Consider the following 22549-nt stretch of genomic DNA (forward strand, 5'->3'; position numbering starts at 1 on the left):
AGCCCCTGTCAAAACATTTAAGGCAGGTGGCTACCAGGAAAAAGGCCTTTTCTTCTGTGGCACCCCGGTTGTGGAATGAACACCCTAGAGAGGGTCACCTGGCCACTACATTGTACTCTTTCAGGCACCAGATGAAGACCTTTTTATTTTCCCAGGCATTTTTAGCATTTTAGCATTCCAGTTTTTCAGCTCTGCTGTCTTAAATATGCTATTGTGGTTTAAATATCTGCACTGCTGCTCGGTTTTACTCTGGTTGCATTTCTATTCTATAGTTTTAATCTGTTATATTTTATATTGTATTTCCTGTTGTATTTTTGTGGTTTTAATTGTTGTGAACTGCCCAGACAGCTTCAGCTATTGGACGGTATAAAAATGAAATAAATGAACAAATAAATAAATTATGAGATTTTTATTATTGTAAGCTACTAGATATATATAAGACACAAGTGTGCGTGTGTACGAACAAATAAATAATTGTTCCAGACGGGTGGCCAGCACAGAGAAGGCGTCTTCCATAGTGGTGTCCTGACTGCAAAACATCCTCCCTGGAGACATTCACTGGTGCCTACTCCATGCAGAATTAGGTGCCAAGCTAAAACCCATTTTATTTCCCCAGTTATTTAATGAACAGCGAGGATGATTTGGGTACTGCTTTTGAAAGTGTATTGCTGTGCTGTTTATACTTTCATGCTCTGTTTTGTATTTTACTAGTTTGAGTTGAGTCAATCTATTGTATTTTAATGTTTGATGCTTGCTGCCTTAAAAGTGGTTGAAATTTAAAAGGGGGGATGTAAATGTTTTAGAAAAATAAATACAGGATATTAGTTTCCTTTGGATAAAAGAGCATTGGAGACGTATGATCCTTGATGTTGTTTTTTTATTTGCAAATATACAAGCAGAGCGTATTGGAAGCAAATGGACTCTGATAGCACATATGTAGCATAACTTGCTCATCCTACATCATATCCTCCAAAGCAATACTATGGAACCCTTCAGCATCTCCTCTCTAACTTCCTGGCTGCTTCCAGTCCAGCTAATTCCAGAAAGAAGGACCTCCAAATCTTCCAGCTTTCTACCCCATCTCTAAATTCAAACTGTAGCTACTTCTAGGGTTTTCTCTGTCTCTCCAACAAAGTCTGATGGGTGTCACATTGCAAAGTCAGGGGAGAGAAATTCAAGGCCATTCAAGGGTTATTACTGTAACTATGATCCCTTAATAAATTACCTGGGGCAGACAATGGGCCATCAATAGATGTGCTCTCCTCATCTTCCTGCTCCACCTTTTTCAGAACCAGAGCAAAGAAAGCAGCAAATCCCAGAACCTGGAAAACATTGGTTGCAAATCAGGAGACAAATAGATAAGCCCAGGCTCAGTCTCAAATAGTGGTGCAGGTAGGTAATTTTAAACCCTGGATTTGATTATTTTACGGGGACAGGAGGCGCTTTAGATGGCCATGTGTGGTTACAGGGCAGCCAGGTCATTTTAGACTTTGGACATAATGGTCTTACACAGCCCCCTTTTGATGGCCAGGTATGAGTACTTTTAGGGTGCAATCCTATTCAGATAGGCGGCCGCCTCCGAACTCGGAGGCAACCGCCTATCCAATGCAGGGCAGGAGAAGCACAGAGGAGATTGTTTCCTCCGCGCTTCAACTGCCCTGCATTTGTGGCTCAACACTCCTCTGGGGGAGGAGTGGGGAGGAGGCTACTGTACGACACATAGGATGTGTCATAGGCAGTTCTACTGTCCCCCCCCCCGAACACCCCCAGACATGCCCCTTTTCAGCCACTCTGCGCACCTCTTGCAAGCGCAGAGGACAGGCTGTACCACACTGCTTCCGAGGCAGCGTGGAAGTGGGGGGAGGTTGGTTCCCAGAAAACAACATATCCTATGGCCGTCCAGCCTCTGTCTAGCGGCCATAGAATTGTTCCCTGATTGTATTTTAACATTATGACATGTGAAGCACACAAGTAACATTTCCATTCTCCGCCCCCCCCCGCCCCGCCCACCACCATTCCAGGCTTTATAACTGCTCCTACATCCCTCATATGTTAGAGCAAAGTGAAACAAAGCTGTTTGCCACCCCTGGTAAAAAGAGATATTCTGAGCAGTTTTACATTTTTAAGGGCACAATCCAATGCAGGTTAGGCAGAAAAAAGTCCTATAACTCCCAGCATGCCTCAGCCAGCATGGCTGGCTGGGGCAAACTGGGAGTTCTAGGGCATTTTTCTGCCTGAACATGCATGGGATTGTGCCCTAACTCACTTAATTCACAGCATCATAATGAGTATCAGAATAAAATGGAGTTTTCATCAGCTGCCCTGATGCTGTACACATTTACTTGGGAATAAACACTGTTTTGTTGTAAAAAGGAATAATATATTTTAAAAGTACAAATTTATTTATTTAAAAATATTTCTTGGCCACCTTTCAGGGAAGAAGCCCTCCCAAGGCAGCTTACAGCAATAAAATACATAAAAACAGTTAAAATATTAAAAGTGAGAAAAACATAAAAACAACAATAAAAGCCAACAATAAAACCAGCAACAATGTTAACAGCAGTAACAGCAACAATAGCAGTCCTATTAAAAGAAGGCCAAGGTAAAATAATATGTTTTCAAGGCCTTCTTGAAAGTCTGCAATGATGGAGCATGGCAGACCTCTGACGGCAGCTTGTTCCAAGGGTGTGGGGCCACTGCAGAGAAGGCCCTCTCATGTGCGATCACCCACCTGACTGTTCTCATGGGTGGGCAATTGAGAAGGGCCTCTCTTTCTGATCTTAAAGTGAGGGCAGGCTGATATGGGTGAAGGCGGTCCTTCAAGTAACTTGGTCCCAAACCATTTAAGGCTTTAAAGGTCAAAACCAGCACTTTGAATTGGGCTCGGAAACACACCGGCAACCAGTGCAGCTGGCGCGGGATAGGCATTATATGATCGAATCGCCCCCATCAATACTCAGGCGGCTGGCCGCATTCTGCACAAGCTGAAGTTTCTGAACCATCTTCAAAGGCAGCCCCACATATAGTACATTACAGTAGTCCAGCCTGGACATGACTAGTGCATGGATAACTGAGGCAAGGTCCATCCTCTCTAGATAGGGCCACAGTTGGCGTACCAGCCTAAGCTGGTAAAAAGCATTCCTGGACGCTGCAGCTACCTGGGCTTCCCCAGTTAGCTCAGAGACTAAGACTAATATGATTGTCTCTAACCGTGTCCGTGCCCGTCCACCTGGTTGCCCTCCGACTAGAAAACGTCTTGAAAAATAAGAGGAAAGAAAGGTTGCTGCGGCAAGCAGTGCCAGCCCCACGGACCTTGGCATACTTATGCTGACTCAGGTGCTAATGCCAGGCCTGTTTTCCTCAGCCCCCTTCATCTGCTGCTCTCTGGGTGGTCATTTATGCGGTGGGGGGCTGGGCTGCAGGGCCCTGGATTTCAACGCCAGCTCTATCCTTAGCTGCCCCACTAGTCTGAAATGATAGCTTCTGACATCCTGCTGCTGCTTTTGCATTGGCAGAAAAGACAGTGATGCAGTACCGTTTGCTTTCTAAATGGAGACAAAAGTCCATGAACTATGGAAGAGATATTCCAATAACTTCGAGCTTTTCTACACAAGGATGCTAATCGGCTGTGAATCCGCTGTATTTCCTTTCGATTTCATCGCAGAAGTGAGATCCAAGGACTACACGAGGAGCGTTTCCTTTCCTGCTTTTCCACTACATAACCTCTAGGTGGCACTGTGGTATAGCAGAATAGTGCAAATGCACAGGAGGAAATTTGTTTTCTTTCACTTTCAAAGTTAAATGCCGCATTTTCCCTGCTCTAAAAAAAAAACAAAAAACCTCGCCCAAAGTGCTGGTTAGATAAAGAAGCAAAACTGGAGGGTCATAACTTTGTCGAAAGAGCCTGTAAACAACCATGAGTAGGGAATGCTGAGTGCACGATAAATGCTTCATGTAGAAAAACCCTTAAACTGGTTTAATTGTCATGGTCCCCCACAAAAATGAACCCTGGGAACCACAGTCTTCTAAAGGTGGTAGGAATTCCTTGCTATAGATTACCATTTCTAGGCTTCCTTTGTTTGGACTCATTATCTTAAAACAGGTCTGAAACTAGTTTACATTTGTAATTTTGTTGTATCTATAAATGAAAAGCAAAACAAATCTCTGCATTCCTCCCCATATATACTTAGATGGTCTCTTTGATGCACTATTTTGGCCTCACCCTGTTCTAGGAAGCAGCAGATCAAAAGAGGAAAAAATGAAAGACCACATCCAGTAGGGTCAATTCCATTCCTTCTGCAAGTGGTTGATGGAAGCAGAACCTTTAGGGAATTATACAGGTCTCCTCTTAATCTCCCCAGCCCAGAATATCCACTTGTGTTCAGACCCTGGCCAACCATTCCTATCCGCATGTATGAGCACACATACATGGAGCTTTTGCCATCGTGTCCTATGTGTTGGAAGTGTGGGTGCAACTCAGCTAGCTCCAAAAAGAAAAGAAAGGAAAAGAAAAGAAAAGAAAAGGACTGATGTGTCTGCATGGAAAGAGAATAGAGAGAGGGGGGAACTCCAAGCTTCCTAGACTGTCCTCTGATCTGTGCTGACCTTCCTTCTAATGCTAGACTGATATTCTTGGGGTTGCTGACCTCACTTCCTGCTTCCTTCTTCTTCGTGTTCTTGCCTCTCAGAGAGGAGACATCTCTTTGGGTCTCCCTCCATCTTGAGTTGGGGACCCTCCTACACAACATGTATTCCCTACAATAAAATGCAAGCTTTCTTATTCCTTTGACCCAGAGTCTCCAGTGTGATTCATCCAGGGTAAAGCGTGCTCCTTCAGCTAGGAGTCCACACAGCTCAGCCCTTGTCAGGTTCTCACTGTTCTGCCAACACTATGTAGCTAAAGAAAGTGATGGAAAAGAACCTACCTTTAATGGCTGTGTGATAAACAGGCTCTCGAAGAAGGAGATGGCCATAGAGACCAGCCACTTGATGGAGTTGTCCTTCCCATAATGCAGCCCATATAGCATTGTGAAGAATCCAGACACACCACTGGTGATGGCCACCAGGAACCAGCCAATGAAGACAAACCACCAGGGCAGACCTTTGGGTGTTGGTTCTTTCTTACCGTTTTCTGGAAGGCTGGAACTTGGTGAGCCCCTGGTGAACCAAAAAAGACTGGGTAGTGGTGAGCTCAAAGCTGTACGTAGTGAAAGACCAATGCAAAAGAAGCATCTTAGCTGGATCAGGAGTTAAGTCAGCCTTCTTCGACCTGGTGTCTTCCAGATGTGCTGGACTACCTCCCAGAATTCCCCGGCCAAAAGTTGCAGTAAAACACATCTGGAGGTCACCAGGTTGGGGAAGGTTATGTTAAATGAAGAGGAGGAGGGGAAGTGCCTAGTTTTGCTATCTCTTCTAGTCTGAGAGAATATTGCGATATGGTATTATATACATAGTATTTAACCCTTGTAAAATTGTACAGAATGTACAGGAAGTCAACCAGTGGAGACTGGTGGCTCTGATGTCAGTGGGGTAGTGAATCCGCTCAAGGTTTCAGTCAGAACCAGCCAGAACTTTAAAGGAGCTATCCCAGGTACTGAACCCCATCCCCAAAATAAGTTCAGGACTTGGATAGCTTCTTTAGAGTTCTAGCTGGCTCTGACTGAAACCCGGAATGGATTCACAGCCTGACCGAAATCGGAGCCACCAGTCTCCACTGCCTGTAAAGCCAGTTTCCAACTCAAACTGGGGTCAGGGGCAGGGGGTGACAACAACTCAAAGAGTTCTGTGTTTTGTCTGGAAGTTATATGCGCAGGCAGCCTCAAAGCTGGCCTTCCCTGGAAATGTTCGGATTGTTTTACCTCTCACTGATTGATGCTGCAGAGCACAGGTGACTTTCCAGGAAGTCCTTCATGTGCTGAACCTGCCTGACAGCTTGAGAGTAGCTTTGCGGGGTCTGGAATCTATGAGGCCCCAGGAGCTTCAGTTCCAGCTCCACGTGCTGCAGCTGCATGTAGAGGCAACGGTTGTAGTCCCGATGCTTCAGTCTTTCCCTGACTCCTTTCTCCGGAGTTGGAGTCCTTGTCTTTTCTCCAGGAGGAAAAAAACAGAAAATGTGTTTACTTACCAGTTTAAAAAACATCTTGTTTTATTTATTTATCTGCCATCATATACGAACTTATATGGGAACAAAGACCATTGAACTCAGTGGGACTTACTTCTGAGTAGACATGCCTAGGGCTATTATTGTTGTTATTATTATTATCATCATCCTTCCTTCTAATAGCGCACTCAGGTAGAGAGTGCCAACAGGAGCCAAAATGGGGCCACTGAGAAACAATAGAAAGGTACCGCATGCTTGGGAACCCCAAGATTTGCAGAAATACAAAAAAATGTTTTAATCCCTAAGGGGAGCAAAATCAAAAAGACTTAGCCCAATGAGAATGAAGCATGCTCAGCAGTGGAATGGAGTATCCTGAAGGACGGCATGGCTGGCTGGCAACCTGAACAGGAGCACTCCTATTAAGAGGTGAGGATACACTGCAACATTTTATTGAAGGCCTCAATTATTATGATGATTAATCATTTATAAAGCTTCTAAAATTCCTCTGAAGCCCCTAGCTTCGAAGCAAACAGGTCTTGAAATGGGAGAGGCTCCTCCCACTGAAGGGGACAATGCACAAAGTCATTTGTATAGCCCTACCTCTGAAGTAAGTGGGAGGAGTAACCTACCCCTGAATACCCTCCACCGTTAAAGAACTGTCTTTTCAAGAAGCTAACATTCTTGTCCCTATGATCCCCATCCCCTCTTCTCCTAAAATGCAGCTTTTTCAAAAGGTTCATTGAGTTCAACAAATTATAGGGAGATTCCTGTCCCAAACACAATGCAGGGTATTCTGTGAAATGTCCTAGAGTGGGCGCATTCATCAACCAGCAGGGCAGTGTGCCTACCAGATATTTCTCTGCCCTTGGCAGCGAGTTATCACCTTCACTTCCCAGAATCCTGCTGTATCTGTAATTGTCAGCTCGTAACTTACCTTGTAAATCTACCAAGCCGAGGGTGATGATAATTGGATCATCTTTCTTCTTGTTCTCGTCGTAAAATTCCTGTCCAATCCTGTTCTGCTGGCAGATGATATCCTCGACTGAGGCCAGAAGCTTGTTGATGTCAGTTGATTTACCAAAATCAGGTTCGGAGGCAGGTAGGGGAGCCTTGAGGGTTTTGAAGAGGGAATTGGCAATCCGCCTAATGTCCTGGATGGAATCAAAGATACAGTGACAGTGGGAAAGCAATGTGTTGGAATTGTGAAAACAAAACACCATCTGTGTTAGGTCCACACCAAGATCATGCATGGTTTTCCCACCTTCATGCAAGGCCTAAAACCCTAAGAACTCTTATTTCCCCCAATGTGACATGAGCAGAATTATATCACTGTAAACAGAAAAAGAAAAAAAAGGAAGGGTTGATAGAGGCTCTTTCAATGAGCGCACATTTCTCTGCAAAGGTTTGTGTTCTTTGTTGTCCTCCTCATCCCAGCCATACAACGCAGGACAAATGAATTGTTCCCAGGCTCCAGCTGGGCTCTGTGTATGTGTTGACATAGTTGCTTTCCCCTCCAGCACATGGACATCTCATGAGTTGCGCATTTTTAATGTAGTTATAATGTTTATATTGGTTTTTTATATTGGTTTTATATTGTATTTTATGTATTTCTTATGTAAAGATCTTAAGATATCAAGCGGTATAGAAGTACTGTAAATAATAATACATAATAATAATTCCCAGAACTACAACCACAAACAATTGCTTAAAAGTAAAACCAGTGCTGCTTCTAAGGGGAGGTAAAGTGGGCAGTTGCCCAGGCTGCCAAGAGATCCATGGCACCAAACAACCCCTTGGTAGCAGCCACAATATTGTGAGGCTTGGCACGTTGTAAAGTGCTGCATTGGCCACTCCAGGCTGCAGCTGTGTGCCATTTTAAATCACAATATTTTGCCTAGTGTGTGAGGCAGCAAGCTGAATCAGTCAGCCCTCTTGGGGAAGGGAGTGTGTGCAGCCCGCAAGTCCATTGGAGCCATTCCATGCTGTTTGGGAACTGATAGGGGTAGCAGTGGGAGATGCCAAAATTGGACCTTGCCAAGGGCGCCAACATATCTCGAGACGGCTCTGCTTAAAACTATTGAATTAAGTCTCAAACTATGGGCAGAATGCAACGGGGCGCTTATGCCCCTGCCAATTCTCTTTCGCCCTGCCGATTCTGTTGCACAAGCAGGCCCTAGTGCTTGCACAACATCAATTTAGCGCTTCTGGAGCAACCTGAAATGAATGTTTCCGCTCATTTGGGGTTTTCCTCTCAGAAGCGCTAAATCTCCCTTGCTTAAGGTGAGTCCTGCTTGATGGGATTATTTGCTAACAATGCCTCCTGTTAGAAAGGCAATTAGCAGAGAAAAAAACAAAAGGGCAAAACAGAACAAGCTTTTACCAGTCCCACATGCAAAGCTATCTTAATAAACGAGACCATCGCCTTTCTTTAGTGAAGGAAAGAAAACAGCTTTACTCACAAATATTCTTCCATATAAATGCAGGTACAGCATAGGGTTTCAAAAGGAGTTTGCTCAGTCCATTTTGTGTTCCGTTACACAGGCAGGAGGGAGAGAGCAAACACAACATATATGCTCCAAAGCAATGGAGGGAGTCAGAGAGAGAGGTGTGGGGAAGCAAGGGGAGGAGCAGGAAACCGCATTGTAGGCTATAGAGATCCTAAAGCTAGCTATGCCCCAAATTCCCATGCATTAACTAGCTAACTGCAACGTTGCCCCCTTCCTGTAACTTGCACATGAGGCTGCAATATTCCCAGCACTGCTTGCACATGAAATTGGCAGGACCTACCACTCGTGGAAGGGAATTGGAGGGGAGTAAAGGAATTGGTGGGGGTGTAAACACCCCGTTGGATTCTGCCCTTACGCTTGACATTAATCATGGGTCATTTTTGCCCCCAAGGTGTTGGTTGGCTGGTTTAAGTAAAGCAGCTACTGGGGCTGGCCTGAGACATACTGGTGCCTGAGGTGAAGGACAACATCCCCCCACCCCACCCCCCTTATTCCACATACAGAATCTTACTTCAACACCGGAAAGGGGACAGCATCCCTCAGGGCAGCAAGCCATCCAGGCTGGAAATTATGGGAGTTGGAATGCTGCACATCTGTAAGGCACCAGGTTGGGGAAATCTGCACTCAGCTATGGTCTAAGGCCGCTTTAGGGGTTCAGAGGACTTGCCTTGATCACAGCCTCAGGGGTGAGTGACACACTCTGTGTTGCTTGGAGAGAAGGGACAGGGAGATCGGGGGACACTCGCCCACTTTTCCCCGGTGTCTTCTCTTTCTTGGACTGATACCGGATGTTCCTGAAGATCTGCACGATGAGCAGGTTGATGGGAAACATGAGAAGGGAGCTCTCGAAGCCGATCATCACCTCCTGCCATGTAAATTCGATCTTCCCTGGGGAGGGGAGGTGGGAAAGAGGGGCCAAAGTCTTATTGTGCTAACAGCATCGGGGAGCTGGTTCAAGCCCTTTAAGCCTGGTTGGTTCATTTCTTTGATTTATACCCTGTCTTTCTACCAAAACACGGCACTGAAGGCAGCTTTCAAGGTGGTTTTCATGGAGAGCCAGTGTGGTACAGTGGTTAGAGTGTTGGACTGGGACATGGGAGATCCAGGTTCTAACTTCCACTTGGCCATGAAGCTCACTGGGTGACTTTGGGCCAGTAACTGACTCTCAGCTTAACCTACCTCACAGGGTTGTTGTGAGGATAAAATGGAGATAAGGAGGAGCATATAAGGTGCCTTGGGTTCCTTGCAAGAGGAAAAAAGGTGGGATAGAAATGTAATCATAAATAAATAACCCAGAGTTAAGAACAGGCAGAGTCTTTATCTGAGGAACAATGAAAACAAATTTACATTAAACAGAAGTCTGGGAAGAATGGGATCAGAACTAGTAATCTCCTCACCAGGGTGTTGCTAGGTAATTAAAAGATTCAGGGGCCCACAGGACACAAATCTGTCTAAAATTTCCATATGTTGATTCATATCTATACATGCAAAGGTACCAATAATTACTAGGATTTATCTAAATTTTACAGGAGGCAAACCCAGCCAAGTCATCTCTCAGGAAATGAATCCCTAATAAAATACATTCTTCAATTCATTTGCCCCAAATTATCCCAGACCAGTGGGAATTTGGGTTTTTTTTAAGCTTAATGACCATGCAGAGGGATATTTGGGAAGTGGGGTGGGATGTTGCAGCATGTGGGGAGAGGAGAGTTACCCTTCCCTTCCCCAGCTGCAATTCTCCTTGAAAGCTGCCCCCCTGCATGGGTGCAATCCTATGGGTGCAATCCTATGCAAGTTTAGACAGAAAAAAGTCCTATAACTTCCTAAATGCTAGGAGTTGCAGGGCTTTTTTTCTGTCTAAAGTTGAACCCTAAGAAAAAAAAGACACCTCTCCATTTGTACTAGTGGATACTCTGGCAGGGCTCTGGGGAAAAGATGTGGGCCTTTGAGGAATAGCTCTGGGCCCTGGGAAATAGATTTGACTCCAGGGCCCCATAGGCCCAGGCTTAGCAACGCCCTGCTCCTCACCCCTATTCCCACCCAGCTAGTGCCTTCTACTCTCCACCCTCTCCCTCTCCCAACTGTCAACTCCCCAAATCATATTTTATTTATTTATTTATTTCATTTCTATACCGCCCAATAGCCGAAGCTCAAATCACCGCCCTACCTGCCACTCCGGTACCCCCCCTCCACTTACTGTAACATTCCTTAGTCCCAGCAATCTCCTCCCTGCTTCCTTCCAAACCCAAACCCAAACCCAAACCATGAGTCATTACAGAGGCATTGCATTTGCAAAATGCGGGGTGCCAGGACTTCGGCCTGATGGAGGTGCATCCATTGAGAAACGTATTAGAGAGCTTTCAAGGTAAGCATTTATAGAGCAGGTAACGTATTCAAACCACTTCACATAGATCATGTCAGAAATCCTTAGAACAGCCCTGTAAGATAGGCCAGTATTGTTAAGCCAGATTTCTGATGAGGGGTGAAACTAAGAAAATAGGGGCTTGCCTAAAGCTCCCTAGTGGTGACGCCAACCCCCAAAGCAAGGAGAACCCATCAGACATAGAATCCCGTCTTTTTGGTCATCCATCCATCTTTGCTCCCATGGTTCCCCACTTCCCAGCCCAAGCAAAGAGGCTGGTATGTAATTACCTAAATCCATTTTCTGGTCAGCTGGATCCTTGGGCACCCCCCAAAACATGATGCTGGTCAGCATGGTGCACAGAAGCAGCGAGAAGCAGCAGGATACCCTCTGGGCTCGCGTGAAGGAGCTGCGTGGGGAGCGGTTGAAAATGGAGTACCAGATGTGTCCATCACGGAAGCCCTTGGAGGTCTTCATAAAAAACAGATTGCTGGAGAGAGATGAACAAATTCAGATGGGACCACATGTAGCAGTTGCTGTTCTTGTTTTAAGTTCTACATTCTGAAGCAACAGGAATAGCAACCATGGCCAATACCCGAGGGACTTTCTTTCTTTCTTTCTTTCTTTCTTTCTTTCGTATTAGTATTAGTATTAGTATTAGTATTAGTATTATTACATTTATAACCCACTTATTTCCCTCTTGCAAGGAACCCAAGGCGGCTTACATGATCTTCCTCCTCTCCATTTTATCCTCAACAACCCCGTGAGGTAGGTTAGGCTGAGAGTCAGTGACTGGCCCAAAGTTACCCAGTGAGCATCACGGTCGAGTGGAAACTAGAACCCAGATCTCCCAAGTCCCAGTCCAACACTCTAAACACTACACCACAATGGCTGTCAATCTTCACATGGATGAGCAAACTCTGTTTCCGGGGGGTGGGGGCGCTCTCTTGTTTAGACAGTGGTCTGGGGACCAAGACTTGTCAGATCCATAAAAAAGGTAGTACTGTTTGGAGGGCTTCACATTTATGGAACACATGTGCTCAGAGCACAGCATTATGTACACTTTTTTTTTTTACATTTAAGTTTAACTTAAAAAATCCAATAGTTGTGAAGATTCCTAGGGTATTGACAATGGTTGCTTTTCCTATTGCTGCAGAATGTCGAATTTTACATTGGCCCTGTTCTAAGGTCTTCTTGTTGGCTTTGGCTCACTGCTGTGGTACTTGAAAAAAAAGCACTCTAGCATGGTCTTTCCCAGCCTAGTGCCTTCCGTTCAGGCACAATTCCCATTCATTTCAATGGGCCTTGGATAAGTGAAGTTCCCAATGGATTGTGCCTAATGCGGTCTCTCAAGACTATCTGTTGGACTTCCGGTTGGAACTGATGTCGCTCTGGCCGCTTCCCATGGGTTCTCCCATGGGAGCTTTCTCAAACAGCTTTTTAAAAGGTTGAAAAACCTTTTCATCTCCCCCCTGGAATTAAAGGGGGGTGGGCAAGGCAGAATCTGGACAACATCTTGGAGAAAAGTACCACCCTCGAGATAGCAAGGGGCTGGATTCCAGGATTATCTCCCCAGAGCTTTACCAATGCAAAAAGTTGTGATGAGACTCCTATTTCATAGGAGAAAACAGGGCTGACATGTTCCATAATAATATATGCTTCCAGAAATATCAACAACTCCTGTGGGATGATTTAAGAAATATTAACAACATCTGAGAACATCTGAAGACCTGTAAGATCTGTTTGAGAGAAACATGAATGCACCGAGGAGAAGAAAGGGGATCGCTTCACCGCCAACTCCCCCTGTACCTCCTGTGTCAAAAGTTTCGAAAAAAGAAGATAAAGGGGAATTAGTTACTCTGATAAAGACTTTATCTTCGCAATTTACGGAGCAAGCCAGAAGGTTGGATTTAATCCAAAATTCCATCACCACCTTGCAAGGAGCCAATTTAATTAATGCGTCATGGCAAAAAATGGAGACGAGAATTAACGAGCTAGAAGACCGAGTAGTAGCGAATGAAACGTCAACACAAATTTGTTTTAAAAATACCTCTGACAGAATTTATCAACTGGAGGCCTTCACAACAAGATCCAGTGTACGTATTATTGGGATTAAAAATCTGTCTAATGATGTAAAATTGTCTATTTTTGTGGATAAACTTTTGCATGAGATACTCCCTATCCCATCTGATTATTTACTTGATATTGAGCAGGCATTTCGTGTGCCAAATGCGAAACGGACTGACTATACCATCATAGTCCAATTTGCAAAAGTCTCCACAAAGAATTATATCCTGCGTTTGGTAAGAGAGGGTGGAAGCCTTTCCTGGAACAAGATAAAGTTATGTTATTTCCAGATTACATCAAAGAGGTGGCGAATAAAAGAAGGCAATTCACCAAAGCAAAAAATATGGCAAAACAAATGAACTTACAGTATTACTTAAAATATCCTGCTACACTTTGTATCGTGTCTGAAGGTCAGATGAAGAAGTTTATAAATCATGAAATGGCAGAGGCATGGTTGAATGTAAAAATGTGTGAGATTCCTGTTACAACCCCATGAACTGGGATTTTTAAACAAGCTTTGTTAACTGTTTATGTTTAGTCTACATGATCCAGGCTAGACTAGAAGATAAATTATATATATATATATATATATATATATATATATATATATATATATTCGTTTATTCTCTTTCATCTTTTCTTTATATTTTTTATTTCAAAATAGATATGGTATGCTGTAAGAGAGTAGAGATCTCTTCAAGAAAATTGGAGATCTCAAGGGAACATTTTGTGCAAAGATGGGCATGATAAAGGACAAAGAAGGCAGGGACCTAACGGAAGCAGATGAGATTAAGAAGAGGTGGAAAGAATACACAAAAGAACTATACAGGAAAGATCATAATGTCCCTGATAGCCATGATAGTGCGGCCACTGAACTTGAGCCGGACATCCTAGAGAGTGAAGTCAAGTGGGCCTTAGGAAGCATTACTAACAACAAAGCTAGCGGATATGACAGTATTCCAGCTGAGCTATTTAAAATCCTAAAAGATGATGCTGTTAAAGTGCTGCACTCAATATGCCAACAAATTTGGAACACTCAGCACTGGCCACAAGATTGGAAAAGGTGAGTTTACATTCCAATTCCAAAGAAGGGCAATGCCAAAGTGTGTTCAAACTACCGTACAATTGCGCTCATTTCACATGCCAGCAAGGTGATGCTCAAAATCCTACAAGCTAGGCTTCAGCAGCATGTGAACCGAGAACTACCAGAAGTGCAAGCGGGGTTTCGAAGAGGCAGAGGAACTAGAGATCAAATTGCCAACATTTGCTGGATCATGGAGAAAGCAAGAGAATTCCAGAAAAATGTCTATTTCTGCTTCATTGGCTACGCTAAAGCCTTTGATTGTGTGGTTCACAACGAACTCTGGCAAATTCTTAAAGAGATGGGAGTACCAGACCACCTTACCTGTCTCCTGAGAAACCTGTACGAGGATCAAGAAGCAACAGTAAGAACCGGACATGGAACAACCCATTGGTTCAAAATTGGGAAAGGAGTAAGACAAGGCTGTATGTTGTTGCCCTGCTTATTTAATTTATATGCAGAGTACATCATGAGAAACGCCAGTTTGGATGAATCACAGGTCGGAATTAAGATTGCCGAGAGAATTATCAACAACCTCAGATACGCAGACGATACCACCCAAATGGCAGAAAGCGAAGAGGATCTAAAGAGCCTCTTGTTGAGGGTGAAAGAGGAGAGTGCAAAAGCTGGTGACAGATTTTACTTCTTCAATGGAAGCAGTGACAGATTTTACTTTCTTGGGCTCCAAGATCACCGCAGACGGTGACTGTAGCCATGAAATTAAAATACGCTTGCTCCTTGGGAGGAAAGCTATGGCAAACCTAGACAGCATAGTAAGAAGCAGAGACATCACCTTGCCGACAAAGATTCGTATAATCAAAGCTATGGTTTTCCCAGTAGCAACATATGGCTGTGAGAGCTGGACTATAAGGAAGGCCAAGCGCCAAAGAATCGATGTTTCAAACTGTGGTGCTGGAGAAGACTCTTACGAGTCCTCAGGACTGCAAGGAGGTCAAATCAGTCCATCCTAAAGGAAATCAACCCAGAGTGCTCATTGGAAGGGCAGATACTGAAGCTGAAGCTCAAATATTTTGGCCACCTAATGCGAAGAGAAAACTCCCCGGAAAAGACCCTGATGCTGGGAAAGATTGAAGGCAAAAGGAGAAGGGGATGGCAGAGGATGAGATTGCTAGATAGCATCACTGATGCAATGAATATGAATTTGAGCACACTCCGGGAGAAAGTGGAGGACAGGAAGGCCTGGCGTGCTATGGTCCATGGGGTTACGAAGAGTTGGACACGACTTAACGACTGAACAACAACAACATGCTGTATTTAAACTGATTGTTTGAGGGTACAATGTGTACTTATAGATCTAGTATAAAATATAAAATATATTACTGACTGTTGAAGGTTTATTTTAAGTTTTATTATTATATAACACTATATTCCTTTAAAAAAAATAATTAGTAGTAGTAGTAGTAATAATCTAGGTTACTTGGAATGAACTGTAGACCTGTTTCTTGGATATAAGATTGATATGATATTAAAAGTTAAGGTTGTTTATTAAACTGTAAGATTGTTAAGGTTATAGATGTAATTTGTAAAACAGAATGGCAACAGAGGCTGGGGGGTATTGGAGTTTAAATTTAATTCTTTAAGGGGGAGGGAGAGGGAATGGGGGAAGGGGAAGGAATCTTCCTTTTTCTTCACCTCCTTTCCTCCTCCCTTTGCCTTTTTTCCTTTCTTTTTCCTTCTCTTTTTGTTATTATGGTGTCCTCATCAGAATATTGTATTGTTGGGAAATTCTAGTATTGAGCAGGTTGTTGGTATGTTTGGTATTGTATATTTCATTTATAAAGATAAAATAAATAAAAATATATTCAAAAAAAGAGAAATGAATATCTGTTCAAGCCAATTACACTAAGAGTTGCTTAAGGGAGCAATCCTATGCCCCCTAGACATTTCTGAGGGGCCACAGAATAGTGGGGAGACCCCTCCCCTCCGAGGCTGGAGACCGTGCTCCAACCTTGGAAGGGGGAGTTGAAGATCCAGCCTCCCTCCTCCGCCCCCTTGTAGCCGGAATGAACCGCACAGGCTGGCTTCCAAGGTCAGAAATGTGACCTCAGAGAAGGGGAAAAGGGGGTGTCCCAGTGGGCAGGGAGTACATTTGAAAAATGCGTATGAAAAAATGCATGCTTTTGAAAAATGTACACAAATATGCTTAATCAATGGGAGAAGAACACATACATTTCAAAGATGCGGACAATGGATGTGTACATTTGGAAAAATGCAGACAAAAATTAGGGGTATCCATCCTTTGCAAATCCAGCCCTTTGGGGGCCCAGTGGATTCCCACTGCCTGGCTGGCCCAGCTTGCATTTGTGAGCTGAGCCGATTGCCAAAAGAAAAAAAAAGCTTGCAATCTGATATGGACGCAAGTCGGAGCAACCTTCGAGATGGGATTCAGAGACCTTTGGCGAGCTCAAGTTTTGCTGATTTGCACATCCCTAAAATGTGGTTAAGGTGGAGGTGCTTTAACCTTAACAGTTGCCAACAACTGCTCATGGCTTTCACTGAGATACGCTGCTCCAGGAGTGGAGCATATTTTCCTCGAAGGCTTTAGACTGGCCCATCTGAATTACACTTGGAGTGGTTTAGCCACGATGAGGCTGACTTCTATTAATTCAATCACTGTAGAGGACACATCAGTCATGAGCTTTGGTTAGATTAGACAACAGGCAGCAGCATCACCTTGCATGCTACCTTCTGGAACCTTTTGCTCCTGGCTGTCTCCAAACCTTTTGCTTGAACAGCTTCCCAGAACAAAAAAGATACTTTAAAAAGGTGTTAGTGCACTCTTCCCCAACCTGGTTCCCCCTCCAGATCTACTGGATTACAACTCCTATCACCCAGTAGCTGGGGGTTATGGGAGTTGTAGTCCATCTGGAAGGCACTAGGCTGGGAAAGGCCATGCTAGAGTGATGTCTGTTGCCGAACTTCTCAGCAACAAACAGTGCCAGCAAGTTGGAATCCTCCCCTGCCTTCCTGCCAGCATTTCTCCAGTTCAAAGTGAACCACTTTGGAAACTTCTTAATGCCAAACTGATCCCCACCCCACCCCCGAGCTTTTCCTGGTGGAGGAAAAATGTGAGTCAGTCACATGGCTCATTTTTTTTCCTTTTTAACCTCCTTTTTCACCCTAACATACCTGAACAGCTTCATGTCCTGTTCGGTGGCTCTGGGGAACACTTTATCTAGGACACAATCTCCGATGTCAATCGACAGCCAAGAATTACAGAGGAAATACCACTTCTGATCTGTGGCAACATCATGGACCAGCACACGGTTCACATACCTATGCATGAGAACAGAAGGAAAGTGACGCTGATTTAAGACACCAAAAAGCGCATTGGTGCATCCCTTTAACACACCAAAAAGAGCATTGGTGCATCCCTTTAACACACCAAAAAGCGCATTGGAGCCACCAAGAAGTGCACGGAGCATCCCTTTAACACACCAAAAAGTGCATTGGAGCATCCCTTGCAGCATTTGTGTTATTTGTGATCGTTGTGAATGCAAGAGATTATGCTGCTGTGCATCTTTTAGCCAACACCATTTTTATAGTCACTTAATAGAAAGACCCAGCACTTCGCCTCTAATGTGGGAATGCTCTTAGAGCCAAAGTAGATGTGCCATGGGCAATCCATGCTCAGATCTCTGGATTTTTCTTTGGTTAAAAACAGCAGGGGCTCATTTGGATCAGGACCACAGTGTTGTGGGAGGGCGATGTAACCCTTTCACCCTGCACTGTTTCCACAACTTAGATCCTTGCTCTGTCCAAGTTGCTGTTAGTTGCGGAAAGCAAAAAAAAAAGGGCAGGTTCCTGTATTATACCCATCTCCCCTCCACCCCATAGCTAAGAACAGTAGTGAGCAGCTGTCAGAGGTAAGGCAGCTGGTGAATGAGAAGAGGGCCTTCTCTGTTGTGGCACCTGACTTTTCTCTCCCTAGGAAGGCTCACATCACTGTCTTTTAGGTACCAGGGAAATACCACCTTTTATTCTGCCAGGCTTTTCATTTTTAATCTGCGAAGAGATTTCACTTCTAGTTTTATCAGCTGTTTTTCTTTCTGCGATGCATGTCCTGTTTGTTCAGTTTTAGTGACAAGCATCACATCGTTCTCAGAACATTTATATTGAAAAGTGGCATCAGATGGGGCAACTGAAGTCAGGGAATGGCGTGGAAATGGCCTTGACTCTGAGCCAGATCACACACACACCCTCCCACCTGCTGGTTTTCATAAAAGAAAAAGACATCAGGAGAGATCTCATCTCATGTCTCGTCTGGCTCTTACGTCACTGGTGATTTAGGCTGCAATGCTATGCACAGTTCGCTGGAAGTAAACCCTACTGTATGCAATGGGATTTATTTCTGAGTAAGCCTACTTTGAATGTAGCTGCACAAAAGCAAATTGAGGAGGGGGCTTTCTGTGCTTGGGAAGCAGGGTGGAGGAGAGAAAGGGAATGAAGTGTTGTGTCCTTGTCTGTATAAAGCCAAAATGAATGCGGGGAGGGAGAGAGCAAGAAGGCAGAATTCTCAAGCAAAATACTCCTAAACTTGGATTTGGTTGCAAAAACTTTAATGTAGATCACACTTCCCTTCCTGCAAACTGGTGGCCTCGAGATGTGTTGGACTACAAGTCCCATCACCCCCCAGCCAGGTTGGAGAAGGCTGACGGATATTCTTCCTATTCGAATCGCGCACACCTCAAACACCATCACTTATGGGTGCTGTGGGATTTGGGGGTGGGGAGAGGGTAAAATTGGACAAGCTGATGTTTAACATTATTGCTGTAACATTCAGAGCAGATGCACATTGGGTGAGCTGAGCACCCAGCCCACAGCATTGCAGTATGAAACACATAGCTAACCGGATGGCAAAGGCAACCAGAAAATATTGGTACTGGCAAAAGGGCTGTTCACTGCTCTGTATGACCTCCTGAGCCTGACAGACATATGTGCGGCACCCGAGCAAAGGTGTGGGAGAAGGGAGGGGAGGATTTCAGGGTTAAGATATCCACAGGACTTGGTGGAAACAGAAGACCAGCGGAAGCTGGTAGCTCCAGTATCAGTGGGGCGGTGAATCCGCTATGGGTTTCAGTCAGAACTCTAAAGGAGCTATCCAAGGTGTGCCTTGGATAGCTCCTTTAGAGTTTGGACTGGTTCTGACTGAAACCCAAAGCGGATTCACTGCCCCACTGACATCGGATGCACTAGCCTCCACTGCAGAAGTCATGTAGGAAATCTTCTCTATTCAGCATGGGTTACACTCAAAAAGAGACACACATCCCCAGTGAATCTGCCGCTCTTCTTGTCACCATCATCATCAAATGTATATTCCCCCCTTCAAAATAGCTTTTCTAGGGCAGCTTGTTCAACATTCCATTAAAACGTAATAAAAGCAGAAAATACTGGAACTCTACAAAAAAAGGCATTTTGACCTTAAAGTTCCACCATCCCCCTGCTTTAAAGGTCACAGTACCCAAAATGAGGGCTGTTGAGGGTGCTGTTTCCACTTGCAGGGCAAACCTGCAGGTTACAAGGGGCACAATCCGCTGGGAAGTTATTCTATGCAAGCCTTTCCCAACCTGGTGCTCTCCAGAGGGGTTGGACTACAATCCCCATCATTCCCAACCAGCATGACTAGTGGGAATGATGCGAGTTGTGTAGTCCAGCATATCTGGAGAGCACCAGGGGTAGTAGCCAATGTTAGTCCTACGTAGAGGAGACCCATTGAAATGAACAAGAGCTAACTTGGTCACAACTAACTTAAGTTCCATTCATTTCAATGGGTCTATGCTGCATAGGATTAACATTGGACACTACTCCAGGTTGGGAAAAGCTGTTCTATGCAAACTTCACAGAACAAATGGAAGCCGTACAAGGACGCTAGCATTCATTTCAATGGAATGTCCCCTTTCAATGGGCCTTGTGCAATAAGATTTTGGACTTGATGGTCTGGGGGTTGGACTCGATGGTCCTATAGGCCCCTTCCAACCCTACTATTCTATGATTCCCTGGCAGATTGTGCCCTGAACTATAACATCAGGAGGACATGCACCTAGGTCTATTTGTCAGGGGGTTGCGTTTTTAGCATGACAGTGGCTCCGAAACGGACATTCCCACAAGCAAAAATAGCACAGAAGGTAGCTTTACGGGAGCCTCTTCCAACCCTGGGTCATCGAATCATAGAATAGTAGTGTTGGAAGGGGCCTATAAGACCATCGAGCCCAACCCCCAAGTCATCCCTGACTATTGGCCATGCTGGTTTGGTATGATGGGAATCGTAGTCCAACAACATCTGGGGATCTAGACTTGGGAAATGCTGCTCTAAGACATTCGACAGTGGCATCCCTCAGTATCTGCTGCTGCTGGTGGTTTTTATGATGCTGTTTGTACTGATGGTTGTTTATTGCTGTTAGGATTTTTTTTTAAAATTGTGTGATTTATATTTTTATTTGTGAGCTGTCTTGAATTTTGTTTTGTCATAGAAGGACAGAAAGAAAAAAATAAAGTAAGACTCTGCGATGTATTCTGTAGACGTGTGAGGAGCTGGATGTTGTGCTGCAGTTAGGCATATCCATTATACTTTATGAAGTGGTGATGTTCTAGAACAAAATAATGGAAATCTAGGTACTTGGGAATCATGGGAGACCTTGGCTGAAAGCCATAGACACATTATGCAGCTGTAGAGTTTGCTACCAAGTCTACACTCAACAGAGAGCCTTTCTACACGAGGCTTTTACTGTGCGCTCGCCATTGCTCACTCACGGTAGTTTGTGGCTCCTTTACATGATGTCATCATCCTCCAGGGCCTCTCCTGTGCTCAGCAACCATTATCATTTTCTTTAGAAACGGCAGAATGAGAGTCTTGTGTAATTCTGCAATTCCACTATACCACAGCACCATCTAGTGGTTGTATAATGAAACATATAGAAAGGCAGGGAAAGAAAAACCCTGGAAAAAAGCACATGTAAAGGAGCTGAACTTAATCCTGCAAAGAATCCGGAAGCAGAAGCCCTGGTAAAGGTGCAGGATGAAAGCCTCATGTAGAAATGCCCAGAGAGTTAGTTACAGGTGATCCTGTTCAGGAGGATCCATACAGTTCATTGGCAGAGCATATGCTGTGCTTGCAGAAGGTTCCCAGTTCAATCCTCAGCATCTCCAGTTTAAAGGTTCAGGTAGCGGGGATGGGAAAGATTCAACCTATGACCTGGAACAGTGGAGGCTGGTGGCTCCAATTTCGGTGAGGCTGTAGATCCATTCTGGGTTGTAGTCAGAACTAGCCAGAATGCTAAAGGAGCTATCCAAAGTACTGAACACTGCCCCCAAACTGGGTTCAGAACCTTGGATAGCTCCTTTCGAGCTCTGACTGAAACCCAGAATGGATTCACCTCCCCACTGAAATCGGAGCAACCAGCCTCCACTGACCAGACATAAGGCAGTTTCCTATATTTCTGGCTCCCAAATGAGTGTACCTGCCTCTAAACATGTTTGTTGCCTTCAAGCATAACACTTCAAAGGTAAAAAGTAGGGCTGTGCTGAAAATGTCTCCCACAAATTCAATTAAAGCCCAGGGAAAGACATCATAAGGTAATTCCTCCCAGAGGGCTTTTTCAGATCATGCAGGCAGCCTTGGAGATGCAGAGCAATGGAGAGATACATAATAGAAAGAAAATGGAGAGACGTGAAAGAAAATACACACACAGCACCCTTGGGCGGCCCACTGTAATTAGGTGAGCTCAAAAACTCATCAAAAATAAATTATTAAACACCCTGAGAGCAAGGCAGAACACTGGAAGCCTTTTTCATGGGGGAAGACAACTTTCAGGAAATTAGAGGAAAGATTTTGGCACAACATTAGTGCCACCTTCTCCCTGGAGCTGGACACAATATTGTCCCCCTCACACTGCGTCGTGGAGGATGCAAAATGGGGGCCAGGTTGCCAGCACAGTTGATGCCGTTGCTACTTGCAGGGGGAGCCAAAACCCCTTCCAAAAAAAGAAAGAAGCTGCGCTACAACCCCTGCCAATGGTGAGAAACTGTTGAGAATTTCTCCTCTCTTGGAAAAATTTCATCCCCCACAATTTCTCTGCCCATAAAAAGGGTGGGGAATTTTGAAAGGCCATTCACGCACAGGTCCAATAAAAAGTCTGCCATTTACATTTTTAAAAATGTAATGTTTGGACCTAATGTTAGTAACCTATGGCTGCGAGAGCTGGACCATAAGGAAGGCTGAGCGAAGGAAGACAGATGCTTTTGAACTGTGGTGTTGGAGGAAAATTCTGAGAGTGCCTTGGACTGCAAGAAAATCAAACCGGTCCATACTCCAGGAAATAGACTGCTCACTTGAGGGAAGGATATTAAAGGCAAAACTGAAGTACTTTGGCCACGTTATGAGAAGACAGGATACCCTGGAGAAGATGCTGATG

At 44.5% G+C, this 22549-nt stretch overlaps 1 protein-coding gene across 1 annotated transcript in view; it reads right to left on the reverse strand.

Moving 5' to 3' along the window:
* Positions 1-22549, reverse strand: part of LOC146339023 (polycystin-1-like protein 2) — a 110856-nt gene that overhangs the window by 18701 nt on the left and 69606 nt on the right. The window contains 7 exon segments of the mRNA XM_084812890.1: positions 1226-1322; positions 4926-5157; positions 5859-6087; positions 7035-7251; positions 9275-9495; positions 11260-11459; positions 17268-17414. Of these exon segments, the coding sequence (XP_084669016.1) occupies positions 1226-1322; positions 4926-5157; positions 5859-6087; positions 7035-7251; positions 9275-9495; positions 11260-11459; positions 17268-17414 (1343 nt within the window).

This window comes from Heloderma suspectum, chromosome 8, assembly GCF_057233095.1.
Source record: "Heloderma suspectum isolate Gila_16-S chromosome 8, 16-S_ref, whole genome shotgun sequence".
Taxonomy (NCBI): Eukaryota; Metazoa; Chordata; class Lepidosauria; order Squamata; family Helodermatidae; genus Heloderma; species Heloderma suspectum.